Source organism: Polistes dominula, unplaced genomic scaffold (assembly GCF_049000335.1).
Source record: "Polistes dominula isolate Pdom_NZ unplaced genomic scaffold, Pdom_raw_medaka contig_11, whole genome shotgun sequence".
Taxonomy (NCBI): domain Eukaryota; kingdom Metazoa; phylum Arthropoda; class Insecta; order Hymenoptera; family Vespidae; genus Polistes; species Polistes dominula.
The window spans coordinates 4,500,229-4,520,981 of NW_028301154.1; the positions used below are offsets into that span (position 1 = coordinate 4,500,229).

The 20,753-nt window shown below is 35.4% G+C and overlaps 1 protein-coding gene across 2 annotated transcripts; it reads right to left on the bottom strand.

The window, feature by feature from the left end:
* Positions 1 to 9,889: 9,889 nt before the first annotated feature.
* Positions 9,890 to 15,067, bottom strand: LOC149030608 (uncharacterized). Of its 2 annotated transcripts, none has more exons than XM_089178528.1 (4): positions 13,555 to 15,067; positions 13,398 to 13,478; positions 13,161 to 13,275; positions 9,890 to 12,300 (listed from the first exon to the last, which is right to left on the bottom strand). In XM_089178528.1, exon 4 carries the CDS (start codon positions 12,275 to 12,277, stop codon positions 10,490 to 10,492), a length of 1,788 nt encoding a protein of 595 aa, XP_089034654.1. In that variant the 5' UTR covers positions 12,278 to 12,300; positions 13,161 to 13,275; positions 13,398 to 13,478; positions 13,555 to 15,067; the 3' UTR covers positions 9,890 to 10,489. The 2 variants fall into 2 exon arrangements, with proteins under 2 accessions (XP_089034654.1, XP_089034653.1); XM_089178527.1 differs by having other exon boundaries at positions 9,890 to 12,815.
* Between the last annotated feature and the right edge of the window lie 5,686 nt (positions 15,068 to 20,753).

A 20,753-nucleotide genomic window follows, 5' to 3' on the forward strand; every position in this document is an offset into this window, starting at 1 on the left:
TCTGCCGGTCCTTGTCCTCATTATATTGTTTGTATAATTTGTTGTTCAGAAGGATACATCAGATGGTCCTTTAATTTTCAATTTGCTGAGGCGTATAGATACTGCTGGTGGCAAGAGTGCTTGGTGCGGTATATTTCATGAGAGCCTTGCCTTTTTTCAATATTTCTGGTGCGAGTACATTTACTGGGTTAGATAATAGTCCAATCCATCCGTGTTCATCATTATTCTGCATCGAGTGTAACGAATAACTTTGTATTCGATGGTTTGGAGTAGTCAATGTGGGTGCGTGAGGCGTTCAAGCGTCAGGCTGGATATTGCGATCAAATCCGATGAATTCTTCTACGATGTTTATGGTGACAAGAACCAGAGCGACGTGACGCAATATTTTTTAATACATGATATCGTACTTATTACATGCTTATGATCGAGAGGAGGCTTTTTGCATACGATGACGATTCGTTTGCGGGGAGAGTCTGAGGTGTATAGCGGGTGGGGTTCGTCGCTTCTCCAGTCTCAGAGTAATTTATTTTGAAAGTAACATTTCCTTTTTTTAAAAGAATCGAGTTTAGTCAGGATAAGAGAAATGACGAATACCACGGTGTATAAAGTGTGTATATATAATCTGAATTTTAGTTTTTGTATACTTTCAGTCTATCGACGTGTACTCTTCTGGTTTTTCCCTCTTTTAATTCTATGATCGCATTGTTATTTTCTAACAGTTTTAATAGTTTGAAAGGACCATTGTAAGTATTACCGAATTTTCCCTGTTTCACTGCCAATAGTAAGACATCATCTCCGACTTTTAATTTCTGGGATACAACCTTTTTATTGTAGTATGTTTTGCTTTTGGCCTTTGCTTTTTCCAAATTTTTGCGAGCGAGGTTTTGTAATCTGTCCATTTCGTCGAAAAGATCGTTTAAATATTGCGCATAGGTAACGTCTACGTCTTCCTCTATAGGGGAAGAGCTTGGTAAACGGGCGAGTCGAGCGAAAACTAATTCGTATGGAGTGTGCTTTGTTCCTTCGTGTACGCTAGTGTTATATGAGAACATGGCTGAGTTTAACCATGAATCCCAATCGTTTCCCTTACTGTTTACATAAGCGTTTAAATATTCTAATAGAACCTGATGAGATCTTTCGAGTGATCCGTTAGATTGAGGGTGATAAGCGGTTGTAGTAAATTGTTTTATATTACATTTCTTGGCTATTTTTCTGAATACGGTGGATATAAAATTTCTACCTTGATCAGTAATTATGGCACGAGGAGCTCCAAAAAGGCAAATGTATTCTTGATAGAAAGCTTCGGCGGTAGCTTCGCCGCTGATTGACGCTAAAGGTATGGCTCGAGAAAATTTAGTTAATAAGTCTTGCGCGGTTAATATATATAAATTCCGTTTACGGGTCATGGGGAGAGGCCCCACGATATCTAATGCTACTTTATCAAAAGCTCGACCGGGAGTATCGGTGAGTATCATTGGCCTTCTTGGTTTTACTCGAGTCATCTTTTTCATTTGGCAAGTTTTACATTTACTTATGAAATTCCTTACATCATCTTTCATATTTTTTCAAAAATAATAATTTCTAATGCGACAGTAAGTTTTGCTCACACCTTTATGACCTCCTGTAGGGGATGAGTGATATTCCTGTAGTATATTAGGTTTTTCGTCCTCAGAAGGAGTACGAACTAATGATTTGCAAATGATCACGGCTAGGTCAGATTCGGAAAATATTTGTTTATTTTCTATTGTTCTCCATGGAAGATCACTCATGTAATTTGTTTTTGAAATGCTTATTGAATTCAATCTTAATTCGGTAACTACATCAAGTAGTGATTTTAACGCTTCGACTATGCTCTGTTTGGTTGGAAGATCGACTATCGGTAATGCTATTAGTTTCTTATCTTTTGTTGTATTAGTTACTTTCGCTCTTTCGGGCATGATGTCTTTAAATACTGGCAGCATTTTACTTTCATGAAGTTCTAAGGCACCTTTATCAAGGGGTTTGCCTTGGTATGATATGAATATTACTAAATTATCTTTTCTAAATTTTAAACAATCTCTGGAATCAACGAGTTTAAAAAGAGAGGTCAGAGCTACGGGGCGAGGGACTGCATGTGGTTCAGGTTCATCGGAGTCCAAGGAGCTTGAAGAAGAGGGGGATGAAAGTCTAGAAGACTGACTGTGTGGTGACTGTGGTGGAGATGGGTCAGGAGAAGAGAGGGGATGTTCGGAGAGGTCACGCGTGTTGGGACCCTCTGTAGGCGTGTCGACTTCGGTTTCTGCGCGGTTTGGTCTCTACCGGGAGTGTAGTTTTCCGGAGGCGGTACAGCCTTTTGCAAATCTTGCGTGGGAACGAAATGCATGATAGGACGATAATTATTCGGGCGGTAATTATTTTGGCGATAGGTGTTTTGGTAGTTATACGCGTTATTTTTATAGCTCGGGTTTTGTCGGTCAGTACCTTGTCTTGTGTCGGTGTAGCGACGGGGATTAAAGTTGTTATTATATCTAGGGTTAATAGGTCGTTCGGAATTCCGATGTTCGAAGTCGTTCGTTTGTCTTGGTTGACTATTGTCGTTCCTATAATAGTCGGTGCGTTTATTTCTGTCTTCGGTATTTTCGCGATAATTATTCCGGTAAAAGGATGATTGACCTCTCGGTGGGTACGTTTGGTTGAATAATAAACCGATATTTTTACTTCCCGCGATTTCTGCGGCTCGGTCTGTAGCTTCCCCTAAATTGGCAAAGGACGCGTTTTGCATGCCCGTACGTATTGACGGATGCAGTCCGTCTATGAACCTATCTATTACCAACCGATTTACTTGTTCGTCAGCAATAACGGCGAGGTCCATGGGGTTGCCTTGGAGCGAATTCTTTAAGTCAGCTTCCATTAGATGTGTTCTATGGCTATAATTTATTAATTTTTCGTTACGCCCTTGTTCCCAACGCGCTAGTTCGGCGAGACATTCGAGCGTAGATTTACACGGTCTGAAGTTAATTCTTATTTTTTTAATAAATGCTTCAACAGACTCAAACTCGGTGTTCGCGAAAATATCGTCTGCGATTCCGGTTAATCTGCTTCTAAATGCGGAAATTATCTCGGTAACGGGATAATTCTGTAGTGATTGTGCAGCCCGTAAGCAAGCTTTAATGAATATATCAGTTCGCGAATTGTTTCCGTCAAACTTCGGTATTTGTTCAATTATTTCTCTCGGTGAATATGCATGATTGAAGGTTGTGAATTGTGAGAGAGAGCGAGAAACGGGAGTGTGGGTGGAAGGAGAGTACGATGGTTCGGAGTTCGCGGATTTTTCCAAAGCTTCTAATCGCGCCTTTAATTTTTCTATTTCCTCGTTCCTTTGTCTAAGTAATTCCGCGACCCGTTCTTTTTCTAATTGTATTGTCTTTCTCTCTTCGTTAATCCGTTTTTCTTTCTTATTCATCTCCTCCATCATTATTCTGATTTCTTCTCCGGACAAGTTAGCATTGCCGCGAGTGCTCATTGCCATTTTCTATCACTATTTCCAACGAAAGACGAACTCGAGTCACACTTCTGACACCAATTTTGTTACGTCCTAGAGGACGAGTTTAGTTAAGTAGTATAAATAATGCCTGTTTATGGTCACTCTGCTTCCACTGAGTTTAACCGGGACCAGGCTGGTTCGTTTCTCGTTTAAAACAGTGATATAGTCTGGCAAAAGGCGTACGATGAGAGAGTGGTTTAAGGAAGGTTTTGAAGCAAGGGAGAAGATTAGTGGACCGCAGCTCTGATTTAAAAACAATTTAATGATAATAAAAATGATTGGTGACTTACAGGTTGTGCTACAGTTGCTGGTTGCTTTCGAGATTGCACAGGAGGCTTGGGCTGGTTTCTTTCCAAAGGGGGTGAAGACACTCAAAGACCCGAAAATTAATAATTTATTATAACTGATCAATCGAATAGTATTTAAATATTGGATAGCTGGAAGCTAGTAGTAACGATAAAGATATAAGTTGAAGTAAAACTATAAGTGACTGTTGAAACTATAAGTTAAAAGTGAAAACTAAAAGTCGAAGTGAAAACCGTAAGTGTGAACTAGAAAACTGAAAAAATGTAAGTGCTAAACTGAAGTGCTAAACTATAAGTGAGTTCGGGGGCGATGTCCTCTGGCTTTTATAGCCCCCGAAAAGTCCTTTGTGGAAGGGGTAGCTCTGGTACCCCCACTCTTAGTCCTTAGCTGGCCCAAGCTTCCTATGCATCCTCGTTCGAGAAGATTCCTATGTTCTCATGGACTACTAATACATTTACATATTTAATATATTCTTACATATTCCATGCATATAATCTCGTAGCTTGATACTCATATATCCTTCTTATATTCATTACGTCTTTGGTCAATTATTCTCAATTACATTTTGTTAATCCTTAATCAACATCAATTCGTTATTCTCGAACGATTAAATTTCATTATCTTTTAATTAACTACATACTTGGCGCGATTCTAACAATGAGGTTTATTTATTCTTTATTCTAGGATATCTTTAATTCCGCATATTTAGTCATTCATTCAATCCGGCGCATAGTTTCGCAAGTTACATCGTCTCGAGGCGAAAATATTTAAGAATCATCTTTGGTTCCAGAAAGTTCTAGAGAGTAACATTTCCGTTGGGTCTACGTGACCTTTACCATCGTCTCTTGGCTTGGCGACACTCAGTCGTGGGGAAAGGTTTTATGGTTTGAGAGGGTTATTATTCGGTTGCAAAGAGGTATGGTCATTTTCCAGGATTTTGGTAAGGGTTGCTTACCTGCGTCGTGAGTGGCATTTTTATGATAGGCTTTATATGTAGAACGTAGGCGGAGGTTCTGGACATTGTGAATGTGGAGGAAATCTTTGGAGAGGTTTTCTTTTTATTAGTGGTGCTTCTATGCCTATGCATCAGTAAAATTTATGAGTTAGTTAATGGGTCCATGTAAGGAAATTGGAGCATATTGGTGGCTATTGAAAACCTTTCAGTCTGTTATATGACGAGTCTCGAATTTGACTCTTTTCCCTCGACATTTATTTGTTTGTTGATATATTATTGGCGGCACGGAAAGTCTTAGAGTAGTGTTGGATTTTAATTTATGAAATTAGGGCGAGACAGACACGTGCGTTGCAGGAGGAAGAATGGTATTTTTTATTCTAGGTAAAGGGTCTTCAAGGGATAATTTATGGTAACGGCTTGTGTCTTGCACGGGACAGTCCTTCCAATTGTTTATTTCAATAAAAAGAATGAATATTCGAGAAATGCGAGTAATAGTTATTCTTTTATGTGTACTACTTATAATTGTTTCTATTGTCATTTGGCGAACTACTGGAATGATGTCTTGCGCAACTGGATTTGAATCACTGCGAAAAAATTTGGGTGGCGAATCGTGGCGGAACGTCACATTATGTTAGTCTAATGTAAAATGGTATAGCAAAATTTTTAAATATGACGCTTATTTTAACTTTATTTAAAATTTTAATAATTATTGTGTATTATTATTTCAAGTCATTTACAATATCTATAAATTATATGAGATCATACTATGTTTTGTCGGTGTAAATGTTTGTCTTCCATTAAAATCGAAAATACTTAACCGATCTTATTAAAAATGTAATTATTTTATTTCTTTTTCTCTTACCTAAAATAAAGAGTAGTTTATTTAGAGAATTTGAATTTTTTTGCGAACACTAAATGAGGAATAGAATTTCTTTTTTAAGGGTTGATTAATCATATATTGAATTATGTAAAAAAATATTTTCATTGATTTTAGATACAAAATAGCGTCGGTATTCGTGGCTGAACAAAACCCTGTTTTTGAAGTAAAAACTTCTTTAGAATGGATGTGATTTAAAAAAAATCTTGTGTGCAGATCACACGTGTTAGAAGTGAAACCTTCAAAAAACTAAGTTTCTAGATAATGAGACGAATGCAGAGTATCAGTAGTAGAATAATTGTATTGTAATAATATTGTTAATTTGCATAAATAGAATTCGCGGAGAGACAAGTCTTTCTGAAATTAATGGTGGCAAAGACCACCATTCGTATGTTTGGATATTTGAAATCGTTATATTTGGACATTGTTGGAATAACTTTCTTCTCGATTAATAAATAAAACTTGTTGTACAGTAAAATCTCATTAATTGTATTAAAATTATAAATTATTACACGTAAGAGTTTTTCATGTTTACTCGTAGTGGTTTTAAATCATTTTGAAAACATAATCGATCGCAAACTAATCGCATGCGTTACCGAACATATTGTTTAACAATTTTTTGCGGAAGTCATCATGGGCAACTCTATTTCTTAGAAATTGTGAGTACGGAATATGAGGATTTCTATCAACTTAAGAAACACCTACAAAAAAAAATTCATAATATTAACTGAAGAATCACCTAAATAGAGAATAGCAATAAATGTTTTAAACAAGATATATGAGCCGTTTATTTTGAAAGTGGCCTAAGTCCATTTATCTTAAAATCGAGATATTTAAGGGTTTGCGTTTCAATGAATTTAAAAATATACGTACAAGATACTAACTAGTTATACTGCTTAAGTGTATCTAAAGGCTTCAAATTTATATTTCCTATTAAAATAGTGGCAATTATTAAGTAATTAATATGCGTTTTCTAACCACGAATGGAGATAGGCCACTTTCAAAATTAACAACCAGATTCATTATAAAATTTGAAGGTGCCCAAGTCCATTCAACATAATTTAGGATGCTTCAAATTGAAAAAAAAAACAATACTGAATTTATTTTACATATCCTTAAAACATTTCAGGAACATAATTTATGCGATTAAATGAACTACATAACGTGCAAAATTACAAACATAAATTTATTACAAAACAATTTACTACATTTTGTGCGTGTGAAAGGGATTTGAAGTAATCATGATGTTCCGGTGGTATATATCGTAATAGGTCCATTATGTCCTTGAATTTTGCTGTTGTAATTTGTCTGATATTTTTATACAGTGGTGTCAATACAATATTTTCGAACTTTTTTGGTCTACCCCGACGTGGTAATAAATTCAGGACTTTAAAATTTTCATTCTTATTCATTGATGTCTTATAGAAAATTTTATACGGTTCATTTCTGACAAAACGCATCCAACATATTTTTAGCCAGTTTATTGATTCTCCATTAGAATTTTTTACTCTTTTAAAAATTGCATCTTCTAATAATTTTGTTAATACAAAATCTTCTTGTCTCATTTCATTTACAATAAAATTATTACCTTTCCGACACTTTTTCATAATCTTGTAATAATCTTGGGGAACGAACAGTAAATAATTTTTTTTAATGACATTTCTACCACGCCAAAATCTCTATCATTTGGTAAAAACGAATGTCCTGATATTAAAAATTTGTGATCTATGATTTCTACATTATTTTCCAAAGATTGGACAATTTTTAACCACATTAAAGCTATTTTAATGTTTCTATTTTGCCCGGTGCACATGTCACTGTAAGCTTTAATGTGTCTTTCACTTTTTATACTGATTTTTTTACTGATAAATAACATAAAGTTGTACACGTAACCATGACAACCGGAAAAAACTGAAAAACGGACTTAGGCCACTTTCTAAATAAACGGCTCATATAGTGATTATGTATGTGATCTATGAGCAATAAAAATTAATGAAGAAATATATTCATTAGAAAATATTTAAGTATTTACGATGATGGCTTTCACTATTTTGAAAAGTTATTAACCGTTTTAATTCATTATTACCCGCATTAGAAACATTATTATGCACATTCAATGACGCCTTTTGAAATGAAATGCATAAACGCGTTCTGTTAAACTCTTTGGAACAACCCTAATCGTTTTTTGTGTGTGCTTATTTTCAAATTTTTTGGTTCTAGTTTGCGGCATACTTTATATTGTTGAGCAGATATATCAACAATAAAGTCTTATGACCTTAGCGATAAGTTATGATGGGGAAAATGTGATAAAATAAAGGAAGAAATAAAGCATGTGATTAAGCCTAATTGGTGGTATAATAAAACATTAATTGCCGGCAAAGAAAAGCTTCGCTTAATAAAAAAAAACCCTAGTTGATATATTAGAATAGTATATTACTCACCTAGGGAGGTAAAGTAAGAAATGTCTCAGAATACATGTAATTGGTGGCCGAGGCGAAGCCGAGGTCAACAAACATGTGCTCTGAGGCTTTCTTATTTACTGTCCATGGTGAGTACATATACATTTTTTCTGCTCGACGTAGACGGAAAGCGGCAACTTCGTTTTGAACAGCGGGAGAAAAGTTGACGCTTTTCGCCCGGAGGGAAGAAAAATATTTAAGTTCGTCCAAGCAAAAATTGGACAATCCAATTAATTTTTTTCAAATCATACCCATTCTAAAAAAGTTTTCACTTCAAAAAGTGATGGATTATGGTAATATGTGGAAAATCAGGAAGGATAGCTACACTATTAATAATATAACACTTTGTGATTATATATTCTTCTAAAACGTAGTTACTGCTTTATTGTATCTTGTACAACCAAAACTTATAAAGGCACGTGCTCTCAGTATAACACCACAGTCAAGAGTAAGTGAGACAGTGATCCTAGAGACTTTAGCCTGTCTGATCGACACAAGGCCGTAAAATTATCGTACATACAGAAAAATTATCGTACGCTTAGGAAAAAATTTAGGATTTTAGATTTGACATTCCTGATTTCTTTTTTTTTTTCAGTCTTCAAGTCCAAAGCTGTCGTCAGGTACAGCAGTGAGGGAGCAGGTGGTACAGTGGTGATTGACTTCTCTTTTCGAGTCGATGTTCTTCGAATGTTTTTCGAGATCTCGAATCAGGATCGGATCGATATCTGTCCAACTTTTATTTAAGTACAAAAAAATAAAAATCAAGTTTCTTTTTTTCTAAATTTGGGGTGGACTCATCACACTGCCAACTAAATTCCGTCGACTGTTGATCTTCAAATTTTTCAAACTGGACTGTGGTAGTTTATAGTATATATGGATTGTGTATAACAGCAGTTGAGTGGGGAAAATTATTTACATATCGAATAATATCGATTAATATCGAATTATCGTAAAATCGAAAATTATCGTACAGGCTGAATTTTGGATCGTACAAGGCTTCAAATTATGTGACGCGTACGATAATTATCGTACGAATGGGATCACTGAAGTGAGACATAGCCAGTCAGTGATCCCAGAGACTTTAGTTCGTCTGATCGACACAGGGGCGTAAAATTATCGTACGCGGCAGAAAATTATCGTACGCCCCGGGAAAATTTGAAATCCGACAAAAATCCAACAATTTCTCGGACAAAATTTTCAAAATGTGGAAAAAGTGTCGAAGTTTTAACTTTTTCAAAGTAGATGACCTTTTTTTTTAGGTAAAAAACGTAAATTATTCGTTTAGTCTACTCGGCGGTTCGATAACTCCACGGAAAGATCTTCAAATCGAGAAAAAATAATTTGATGGCCTTTTTTTTTTTTAGTCATCAAGTTCGAAACCCTATCATGATATATATGATATATGATATATACCCTATCATGATTCATATAAAAACGGCGGCCGTTTGCAACGGAGATGGAAGACCGGATCGTACACGGATCGTACACGGATCGTACGTGGTGGTGGTGGTGGTGGTAGTGGTGGGGGTGCACCTTTCCTTAATTTGTTGACTAAAAAAAAAAAGGTCATCAAGTTTTCGAAATTCCAAATGGATCGTACGCCACGAATTTTGGATCGTACAGGGCTTTAAATTATCGTACGAATGGGATCACTGTAGCCAGTGATATAGTCGCTTTCCATGTGATGCCGGTGAGATACTACGAGCGGCTATAGTCGCTCCCGCTAAAGATGTCGCGTAATTGTATATATGATAAGCGCCTGCAGTTGCTATGCACAGAGTATCTCACTCTAGACATGCCGCGTGAGTCTTTCGTTTTGCATCATTTGTTTTTTACGGGCTTCAATAATAAACCAAATGCCTCGATCATAAGTCTTACGACACCGGCTCGAACGTTGCGTGCATCGTGCACTGTTTCGGTGTAGAGCGCCGTACTGCGGGAGTACCGCGGCGGAGATCCGCCCCGTAGCGAAAGGGTTAAATAGAATGACAAATTTTCTAACCATTTTTTTTCCTCAATGCTTATATAAAGCATTAGGATGCTGCAGGATATAAGCATTACGTTACGTATACTTATAGGTATTACAATTAAAGCATAAGAACATAATTTAATTAAATGTTAATTAATACTGATTTATTAAACAGAAGCATAACAAATCATCCACTTTTTAATTTTTTCGGTAATAACAGTGAATTAAACATTTCTTTTTTATTTTAATAGTTTTTTAGATTATACTTTTATATTATCTAATTAACAATCATTACAATTAAACTTTCAAAAAAAAAGCATAACAAAATTAATAACAATAAATTAAATTATTTCAATAGTTTAACACATAATCATTAACAAAACAATTAATTTGGCTTTTCTCAATCGTCCATGTCTGACATTTCTAAAATCACTTCTTCTTCGTTATTGTTTTTATCATCAATGCTTTTCTTTTCACTAACATAAAATGATTTTTTTATTAAGTTGTATTCGCGTTGACTGGGTTCATAATTAACACAATTTGAATTTACTCTTTGACTAAACAATAACAACCCGTTAAGCGTTTCAATAGATAACTTATTACGAGTCTTTGATTTAATTAAATTATTTCTACTAAAAATACGCTCACAATCTGCGTTTGACAAAGGTAGTGACATTATTCTTAAAAAAAAACTAGCTAGATTTTTAAAAGACCAAATTTCGTCTTTATCTTCAAATTTTTTTAATTTGTGCCAAAATGAATCTACAGGGTCGGTGACTTTAATATCTTCTGGTAAAATAAAGTTTGGTAGCTGTCGCCACTCATCGTCGATTGATTGGTAACATTCTTTAGGAACAAGTCGAGGTAGTTGTCGCATTACTGGTAATAAAGAAGGTGTTATATTCCGAGTAAATTGAGCAACAGCTTCTTCCGGATTAATAATAGATACATTTTTTAATAGAACGTTATCGAAATCATACCTTTTTTTTATTGCTAAGCAGCCTTTTACGAAAAAATTTCTACAATTATTAAGAAATTCGATTTGTACTTCTTTTAGTGGAGATGTCGAGTACTCAGGCTTGTTAAAAAAATCAATTGAATATACACCCGTGTAAACATTCAGAATATTTATATATTTCGATTCATCGGCCGGATTAATCAAACTTAACGGTGTTTTATTAACGTAATCAGGGACCATAAATTTTTTAAGTAATTCTGTATATGTAGAACTCATTTTTTTATGAACGACTGTAATTAATGGTTTCTCGGATTGAAAAAGTTTGTTTAAAGTTGAGAATTTTGGTAAAATCCACTCAAGAAAATGGTAATATAATTTTGTAATAGGGTTATTAAGATGTTGAAGTATAAATTCTTCTATTTCAAAATTTAAAGCCGAAGAAGTTTTTGTTTTTCGTGAATTAGATCTTTTTCTTTCTATATCGTAAACAATATTATTAAAATATAAAGTTAACGCGTACCACTGCTCTAGAAGCCTGGTAATTACAGCCGTTACTGAAAGCCATCGAGTCTCCACTGGACACAACATTTTATGATTTTTCAGCTCTAAAAATTGTTGATATTGTTTAAATTCATGCTGCCGCTTAGAACTTGATGAAAAGTGATTATAAATTGAATGAAATAATTGTTCACAATCAGACGGTATTGCGTCACAAGCTTCACTGGCACAAAGGTGAAGCGAATGACAAATACATGTCATGATGTAAATGTTAGGACAACTATCTTCAAATCTTGTTCTTACCAAATTATGTTTACCCATCATCGCATTACAACCGTCTGACCCGAAACCAATAATTTTATCAAAAGATACAGAGAAACGTTGAAAAGATTCCCGAACACAATTAAAACGATGCTCTGCTGTAGCAGAAACTTCTCTAGAATCGTCATTGAAAATTCTACATAACTCCCAAAAATGACTAACTATTTTTCCTAGAGATTCATCGTAATACCGTACGATAATGCACAATGTTTGAGTCATTGAAATGTCAGTTGACTCATCTATCATTACACTAAAAGGAGTTTTTTGTAATTTACTAGCTAGTTCTTCTTTTTCAGCAAATCCGATTACGTTTTTAATAATACACGCGCTCTTAGAAGATTTTAATCGCACTTGCTTTATAATATCACTATCAGGAAAACACTCCTGGAGTAACGGTGTTAAGTGATCCATAATCTTAAAAGGTACATTGTGTTCTGCAAAAAAACTACACAATTTAATTTCTGCGCGTGAAATTTTACCATTCATTGAATCATTTTGACCTTCATTTGAAGCTTTATCTATAAAACTAGTAATTTTTGTTTGTTTATTTAAACCTTTTAACATTATTAACTGAGATTTACTAGTCGCATGTTTGCGAATAACTGTTAACTCCGCAGTGATTGTTGCTTTGCAGAGTGAGCATTGAGCTTTTAATTTATTAGAATGAGGCAGGAGGCACGAACAAAAATCCTGATTACTAAGCCACTCCTTACGAAACTTTTGTGGCCGCCGTGTGCTTTGTTTTTTTAATTGCGTAAGAGATGTGTTATCTGTTATTGTAAATATAATCAATAAAAAATACAAAATAAATAAAAACTTGAATAATTAAAGAAGAAGTGTTACAGTAAAATGTTTCCAAATTAGTTTTAAAAATATGCTTAAAAATCAATAATAGATATAAAAATGTACTCTTCTCTTTTAGCAGCAAAACTCAAACGTTCGTTATTACCTAGGGAATAAATTTTTAGTTTAAAATAAAACATGTATAATTAAATACATAAAATGATCAGGTCATATTTTTTACTATGAACTTCTTCATTAGATGATGTTACAACAGTAATAATCTGCATAACATAATTAATTTATAGCGTTACATGACTGAATAAATAGACTAATAATTAAATAGTTGAAAAAAATTATAAGACTATATTCAATTTTGAGGATATGTTTATCCTTTAAAAATTACCTGGATTAATAATTATCAAATATTTACCTGGTCAATTTTTAACATACTTTTTTTTGCGCGATCTTACGTGATGTTACTATACATTTACATAGATTTATATAGACTTACTGTAATTATAGTAGATTCTGTAGTGGCTATTTTATCTGTCCTATCTGTTCAATCTGTTCTATGTGTTCAATCAGTTCTATATGTTGAAGGAGTCGCCCTGTTCTAAGTGTTAAGACTAAAATGACAGAATAAATAGAATACTAATGAAATAGTTAAAAAAAATTCAGACTTAATTGAATTTTGAGAATATGTTTATCCTTTAAAAATTACCTGGATTAATAATTTTAAAATATTTACCTGGTAAATTAGTAACTTCTTTTTTGTCGTGTGATCTTCTGTGACGTCACAATGTTAGAAATATGTTTAGTAATGTAAAAACTGAAAAAAAGAAAAACTGAAAAAAAGGAAAAACTGAAAAAATATAAAATCTGTAAAATGTAAATCTATAAATTACAGAGAAGAAGGTTTGGATGTTATCGCTGTTATTGCTGGTATGCAAATGCTGCTATCTTTTGCAATTTTTCCAACCGTTTTTTCAGTTTTCTTCTGTCATCTTGCTTCTTTTCTTTATATCTTCATATTTTCTTCGTGTCTTCTATTTTTACATTTTTCATCTCTTCAACTTTTGTTTAACCGTTAACCGTTCAACTGACTCGTTGCACAAGAAAAGTCATCAATTTTCATACCAGTGCAGTGATCCCAGAGACTTTAGTTCGTCTGATCGACACAGGGGCGTAAAATTATTGTACACACTAGGGATCCTGTAGGAGGGATGCGCCATTCATATTCAGCTCATGTGCCATTAGGTGAAAATTTTGGGGGACCGCTTGAATTTATAATAATTTTTTCGTGTAACCTACCCCGTTTTCCAATTACAGCACTAAAGCGCATTATGCGGCATAATGCTCAACGTTGAATGTTTCAACTAGAGCATCGCATCGCACAATCGAGCACTGTAAAAAGTGTTGCTCTCGAGCGATGCGTGCAATTGATACCAACTCAGTAGCAGAAAATAACCAAGTGTTTTTTCTTTAAGTTGGCATTGATCGAAATTTTAGTTATATTATGGTTAGTAATATTGTTTATTGTTGAAAAAATTCTTAAAGCTTTCTTCTCATCGTAGTTTTTTGGAAATAATAAAAAGTTAATTCAGACTGTTAAAAAATAAATATAAGTATGGATGAAGGTATAAACATTGACTATTTTTTTTTATATTCTACACATAAAATGTGAATACAATTTCATTTTAAAATACAAAACTATAAATAAATTTATTAAAAAAATGTTAGTGAAATAATCAAAATCCAAATTACTTAAAATAGCCGTAAATAGTTTTCGACCAATTATTATTGTTTACCACTTTATTTATACATTAATGAGGTTGCTAAGTCTATGAATATTTTTTGTTTCAACTGTAGCGGTACGACCGAAGGTCGCGCCCTCTAAAGTTACTAGAAGGCTAGGGAACCACGCTAACAAGTAGTGGTCACCAGACTAGAACAGTCTGTGCGTAGCCGTTGAGAAGTGTACAACTAAGAAAAGCAAGTCGCATCCGTTAAATAAAAATCATAAAATAAAATTCAGTCTAATATTATCTTTACTATAGAGAAACCCTCTACAGTTAATTGGTGCCGAAACCCGGGAACGTCCGCGTAAAAAAATAAAAAAATAATACAAAAACTAAAGTAGAAAATATAATAAAAAGAAAAACAATGGCGCAACCAACCAGCGAAGCCGACGTGGCCGTGCCGATACATACACAAAGGAAATCAACGCCAGTGAGTTAAGAAATGTAACGCTTCCAGCTTTTTGGAAAGAGGAACCAAATTTATGGTTCGTAACAAAGGAAGTCAACGCCAGTGAGTTTAGAAATGTAAATCTTCCAGCTTTTTGGAAAGAGGAACCAAATTTATGGTTCGTAATGTTAGAAAAGGAATTCGCGGCGTACAACGTTAAATCGGATGCCGAAAAAGAAAAGCAAATCGCATCCGTTAAATAAAAATCATAAAATAAAATTCAGTCTAATATTATCTTTACTATAGAGAAACCCTCTACACAACACTGAACTTAGCGCACTCTGCTGGTGCACTTGAAAACTAATTCATGTTCCAATTAAGCATTAGCACAATGCGGCATTGTGCGACACTGAGTCGCATTATGCTCTGTAATTGGAAAACGGGGCTATTCTATTTTAATATAAATTTTTAATTATCATTAAATATAGTTCTTTTTTCTGTATTTTATGCAATTCATTATTTCATAATTATTTCAATGTTTGAATCATTCGCGCGCAAAATCGAGTTCCGGTCCCCCAGCAATGTACATGGCGCATTCCTCCTATAGGATCCCTAGTACACACCGGAAAATTATCGTACGCCCCGGGAAAAATTTGAATTACTACAATTTGTCGGATGAGATTTTCAAAATCTGGAACAGTGCAAGTTCCAACTTTTTCAAAGTTGATGACCTTTTTTTACGTAGCAAACGTCGATAGTTACATGAGTCTAATCGGCGGTTTGATAAGTCCACTGGAAGACCACCAAATCATGAAAAAAAAGTTGACGACCTTTTTTTGTGTCTTTCATTGTACGGTGGTGGTTCTCGAGATTTCGAATCATAATCGAAAAATCGTACCCGTATGCAAAATTTGATGACTGAAAAAAAAAAAGGTCATCAAGTTTTCGAAATTCCTAATTGGATCGTACAGGCTGAATTTTGGATCGTACAAGGCTTCAAATTATATGACGCGTATGATAATTATCGTACGAATGGGATCACTGAACATAGCAGAAAAGACGGCTCGTAGAGACTAGTAACTACTTCTAGTTACAAATAGGTGGTGCCACTGTATGAGCAAAGTCAGGGATCTATAGGAGGGATGCTCTATGTACATTGCTGGGGGACCGGAACTAGATTTTGCGAGCGAATGATTCAAACATTGAAATAATTATGAAATAATGAATTGCATCAAATACAGAAAAAAAGAACTATATTTAATGATAATTAAAAATTTATATTAAAATAGAATAGGTTACACGAAAAAATTATTATAAATTCAAGCGGTCCCCCAAAATTTTCAGTCAATGGCACATGAGCTGAATATGAATGGCGCATCCCTCCTACAGGATCCCTAAGCAAAGTAACCATTTCTCACACTCCCTCCCTTTGCACATACAGCTTTAAAAGGATAATGACTAGCATATAGTTACAAAAATTTCATTTAAAATCGACTAGAGATTATGTACACTTATAATACAAAATATCGATAGCAACGAGAAGTGGATAATTGAGTATTAGCCCAATGCTCCAATTAAAAGGGACCTCAACTCCGCTGCGCACTCTATTAGGACTGAAAACTACTTTCTGCAAAAGATCAAGTGATTATATAATTAACCTCAGTTTTAGATGCTCTATACACATTTATATTTAAAAACTATATCATCTAAAATTTTAGCAACTAAATATTCGTCATTATATTTCTGAGTTTGATGTGAGATGTAGAGGGTAAAGGTTTAGTCATGATATCCGCAATGTTTTCTTTAGAGGATATCCATTTGACTATTATCTTTCCCACCAAGATACATGATTTAACAAAGTCATCATGAGTATCAGCCATTTGAGGTTTCTTGTCTGTCTTTTCTCTTTCAGCCAGGTTGGACTTGATGAGTTTGACGTCATCATCAAAGTCTTTCAATTTATGACTTCCCTCCATTTGAGTACAATCACATGCTGATTTATTGTCGCATCTAATAATGACTGGGTACATAGTTTTCCCTACTATATCTCTAGTTGCTTTATCCAAGGAAATTATTTCCTAACAAGACTCGCTCATAGCAAGGTATTCAGTTTGACATTTTGATGTAGCAGGAGAGGACTGTCTGTGGCTTCTCCAAGCTACTGAAACACCATACACCTGGATTATGTAACCACTGGTTGAAGTCGAATTTTCTCGATCTCTGAAGCTCTTGTCTGTCATAGCCTCCGTAACTTCGGTTTTCCCTCTATAGTACAGACCCAAATCAGTTGTTCCTCTATGGTATCTGAAAATCCTTTTGATTTCGGTCCAATCTCCTTCAGTTGGATTGTTCTGTCTTCTAGACAATACATTCACAGCATACGCTATATCTGGTCTAGTTGCACCAGCCAGATACAGTAAACTTCCTATAGCCTCTCTATACGGTGCATTAGTTGGAACATTGGAATCAACTAATTTTCCTTCGTCTCTATTGTTTCTGTTTTTGACTTGTCTAGTTATCATGGGTGTGTCTTGAGCATTACACTCTTTCATCTCAAATCGTTCTAGAATTTTTTCAATGTACTTAGGCTGTGTAATAGACATTTCACGTTATTGGAAAAATTCTATCCAATGATTTCCAACACTCTTGGTTAAGATACTGAACAACTATATTTCAGATATAATAATGTAGGGAAATCAATTGTTCTGTATCCGGCTAAGGATATCTAATTCCCCCGTATTGCCGACACCACTTGAGATATAAAAGATACTCTTTATTCTCACAAATTATTGCTTATTACAGTTACAACTACCCTTACAATAACAATTACAATAACGCTTCGCAACTTTTCGCACTCACTCACTACTCACTCGCTACTCTCTACTCACTATTCTTCTTCGTTCTCGTCACTCAGTTCTCTCCACGCTACTCTCCCGGAAAAACAACAACCGACGCGTGACCGTCCTCTCCTTATGAGGTTTCTCCCCCACCCCGCATGTCCCCAACGCACTCGGACCCTTGGACCCACACCGACTAACACACACAACATGTCGAACCTTTGGACCCACACCGACCTACACACACAACCTCTCGGACCTTTGGACTCACACAGACTTACACACACAACCCCTCGGACCTTTGGACTCACACAGATTTACACACACAACCTCTTCGATTTTCAACACACCCCACAATAATATGCATTACATAAAAGAACAAAAGAAAAACTAAGAATAAGAAACGCTACGTCCACGCATTTCGGTTGACGTCCTATAACTAACAACGCACGCACTTCGAGACGCACAGCACACAAAGAAAACAACGGAAGAACAATGTAGCGTCCACGAGTGCACCGTCACGACGCCACGCGGCACTCTCAATACTACATTAGCCTAAATATTCTTCCAATACTCCCACTTATTTAGACTAATACACCGATCCCGTGTCGTAATTTTTCAAATTGTTGCTTACTCAAGGGCTTCGTAAAAACATCTGCAAGCTGCCGTGTGGTATCGACATAATTTACAATAATATCGCCTCGTTCGAAGACTTCTCGCACAAAATGATAACGAACGTCTATGTGTTTTGTTCGTTTATGATACTCAGGATTACTTGCTAGTTTAATCGCTGATTGGTTATCTACATTCATAGGTATCGTTTCACATTTTAAACCAATATCTAAACAAAATTGCTTTAACCACAAAGCCTCCTGAGTACCCTTCGCAAGTGCAATATACTCCGCTTCAGTTGTTGACAATGCTACCACACGCTGCCTCTGACTAGACCATGAAACTGCCCCATTATTTAATACAAATAAAAAACCTGTCGTTGATTTACGAGTAGTTACACATCCTGCATAATCTGCATCCGTATACCCGCTTAGAATGCCATTACTCCCACTTGTTCCGTACACAATTCCATGATCTAGCGTTCCTTTCAAATATCTGAAAATTCTTTTCGCAGCTTGCCAGTGTTCCCGCCCATAATTCGTTAAAAACTGACTTAATTTATTCACCGCAAATTCAATATCCGGCCTACAGACCCTTGCTGCAAACAATAATGAACCTATAGCTTCCCGATATGGTACATCACACATTTTTACATTTTCTTGTGATGACAAATGCAAACCAGGCTCAAACGGTGTACCAACTGGTTTTGTATCCTCCATTCGAAATCTTACAAGCATTCTTTTGATGTACTGTTCCTGCTTTATTTTAATAGTACGATTTTTGCGGTCGCGCTCAATTTCCATACCGATAAATTGTTTTCCGTTTCCAATAGTGATTTCAAAATTTTCTTTTAATTTATCTAAAACCATTTTAACCGCTTCTTTTGATTTTGACAACACTAACCCGTCATCTACATATAAAGCTAAAATAACGTCTGCATCATTCACTTTCCCTAAAAATACACAATTATCATTTTCAGAATGATGGAAACCAAAACTCTTTAGAAAATTTGTAAATTTAGAATTCCAACACCGTGGTGACTGCTTAAGCCCATACAAACTCTTATTTAATTTACAAACTGCTCGTGGTTGACATTTATCGACAAAACCTTGTGGCTGCTCCATGAAAATAAGCTCTTTCAACTCACCGTGAAGGAAAGCAGTTTTAATATCAAATTGTGCCAACTCCAAATCATCTCTCGCCGCGATCGCCAATAATATTCTAATAGACTCATACCTAACCACCGGCGCGAAAGTTTCAGAAAAATCAATTCCTTCTCGTTGGGTGAAGCTTTTTGCCACAAGCCTAGCTTTATAACGCTGCACATTACCGTTCGAGTCCAGTTTCTTAGTAAAAACCCACTTACAAGCTACAGTCTTTTTATTTTCTGGTAATCTTTCTAGTGTCCATGTTTTATTTTTACGAAGCGCACTCATTTCTTCATTCATCGCACATTTCCATTGCACTGCTTCTACACTAGACACCGCACTTTCATACGTTTGGGGCACTACATCCGCTATGGAGGCATAACCAAACTCACTATAGCGGTCTGGCACATGTAATGTTCTTCTATCGCGCAATTGTCTACCGGTTTGTTGCACTTCATCCTGTTGACGGTTACTTACACTTGGAGATGCTTCGTCATTATCTTCACCTGATGATTCAGCCGACTCAAAATCTTCTTCGTCCTCTTCAAGTGATTCATTATAATTTCCAAAATCCAAGTTTACAGAAAAACGTTTACAGGACTCTTCATCAAAATTTTCTGCAGCTTCTTCATTAAAGGTGACATCACAGGCTATATGTATTTTCCGTGATTTCTTGTCCCATAGTCTATAATTAGTAGAATCGCCTTCGTAGCCAACCAAAACCAACCGAAGACTTTTACTATCCAACTTCTTCCTACTTTCCTTGGGAATGTTCTTGTAGGCGATGCTTCCGAAAATTCGCATATGTTGTACTTCCGGTTTTCGTCCAGTCCATTTTTCATATGCAGTCATTTCATCCAACTGTTTTGTAACAGTCCTGTTAAGAATGTACGCTGCTGTTTTTACCGCTTCCGCCCACAAATATTTTGGTAAGTCTTTTGAAATTAACATGGACCTTGCACTTTCCACAAGAGTTCGTATTTCCCTCTCGGATCGTCCATTCTGTTGAGGAATGTACGGCGTAGATTTTTCGTGGATGATTCCTCTCGATTGTAGAAAATCTCGAAATTCTTTCGAAATATATTCTCTCCCATTATCCGAACGTAGAATTTTTATCTTGTTACCTGTCTGCCTGTGGACAAGAGCTTCAAATTCCTTAAATTTATTTAGAACCTCCGATTTGTTCCGTAGGAAATAAATTGTTCGAAAACCTGTACAATCATCCTTAAACAGTAGAAAATACCGCGAACCACCTGCAGACTCCACATTTATTGGGCCACACACATCCGAATGCATCATCTCGCCCGGTTTATCTGCCTT

What these genes read in the sequence shown, in the direction of transcription:
- LOC149030608 (XM_089178527.1), bottom strand. Translation starts at nt 12,430, where the DNA reads ATGTTAAAAGGTTTAAATAAACAAACAAAAATTACTAGTTTTATAGAT.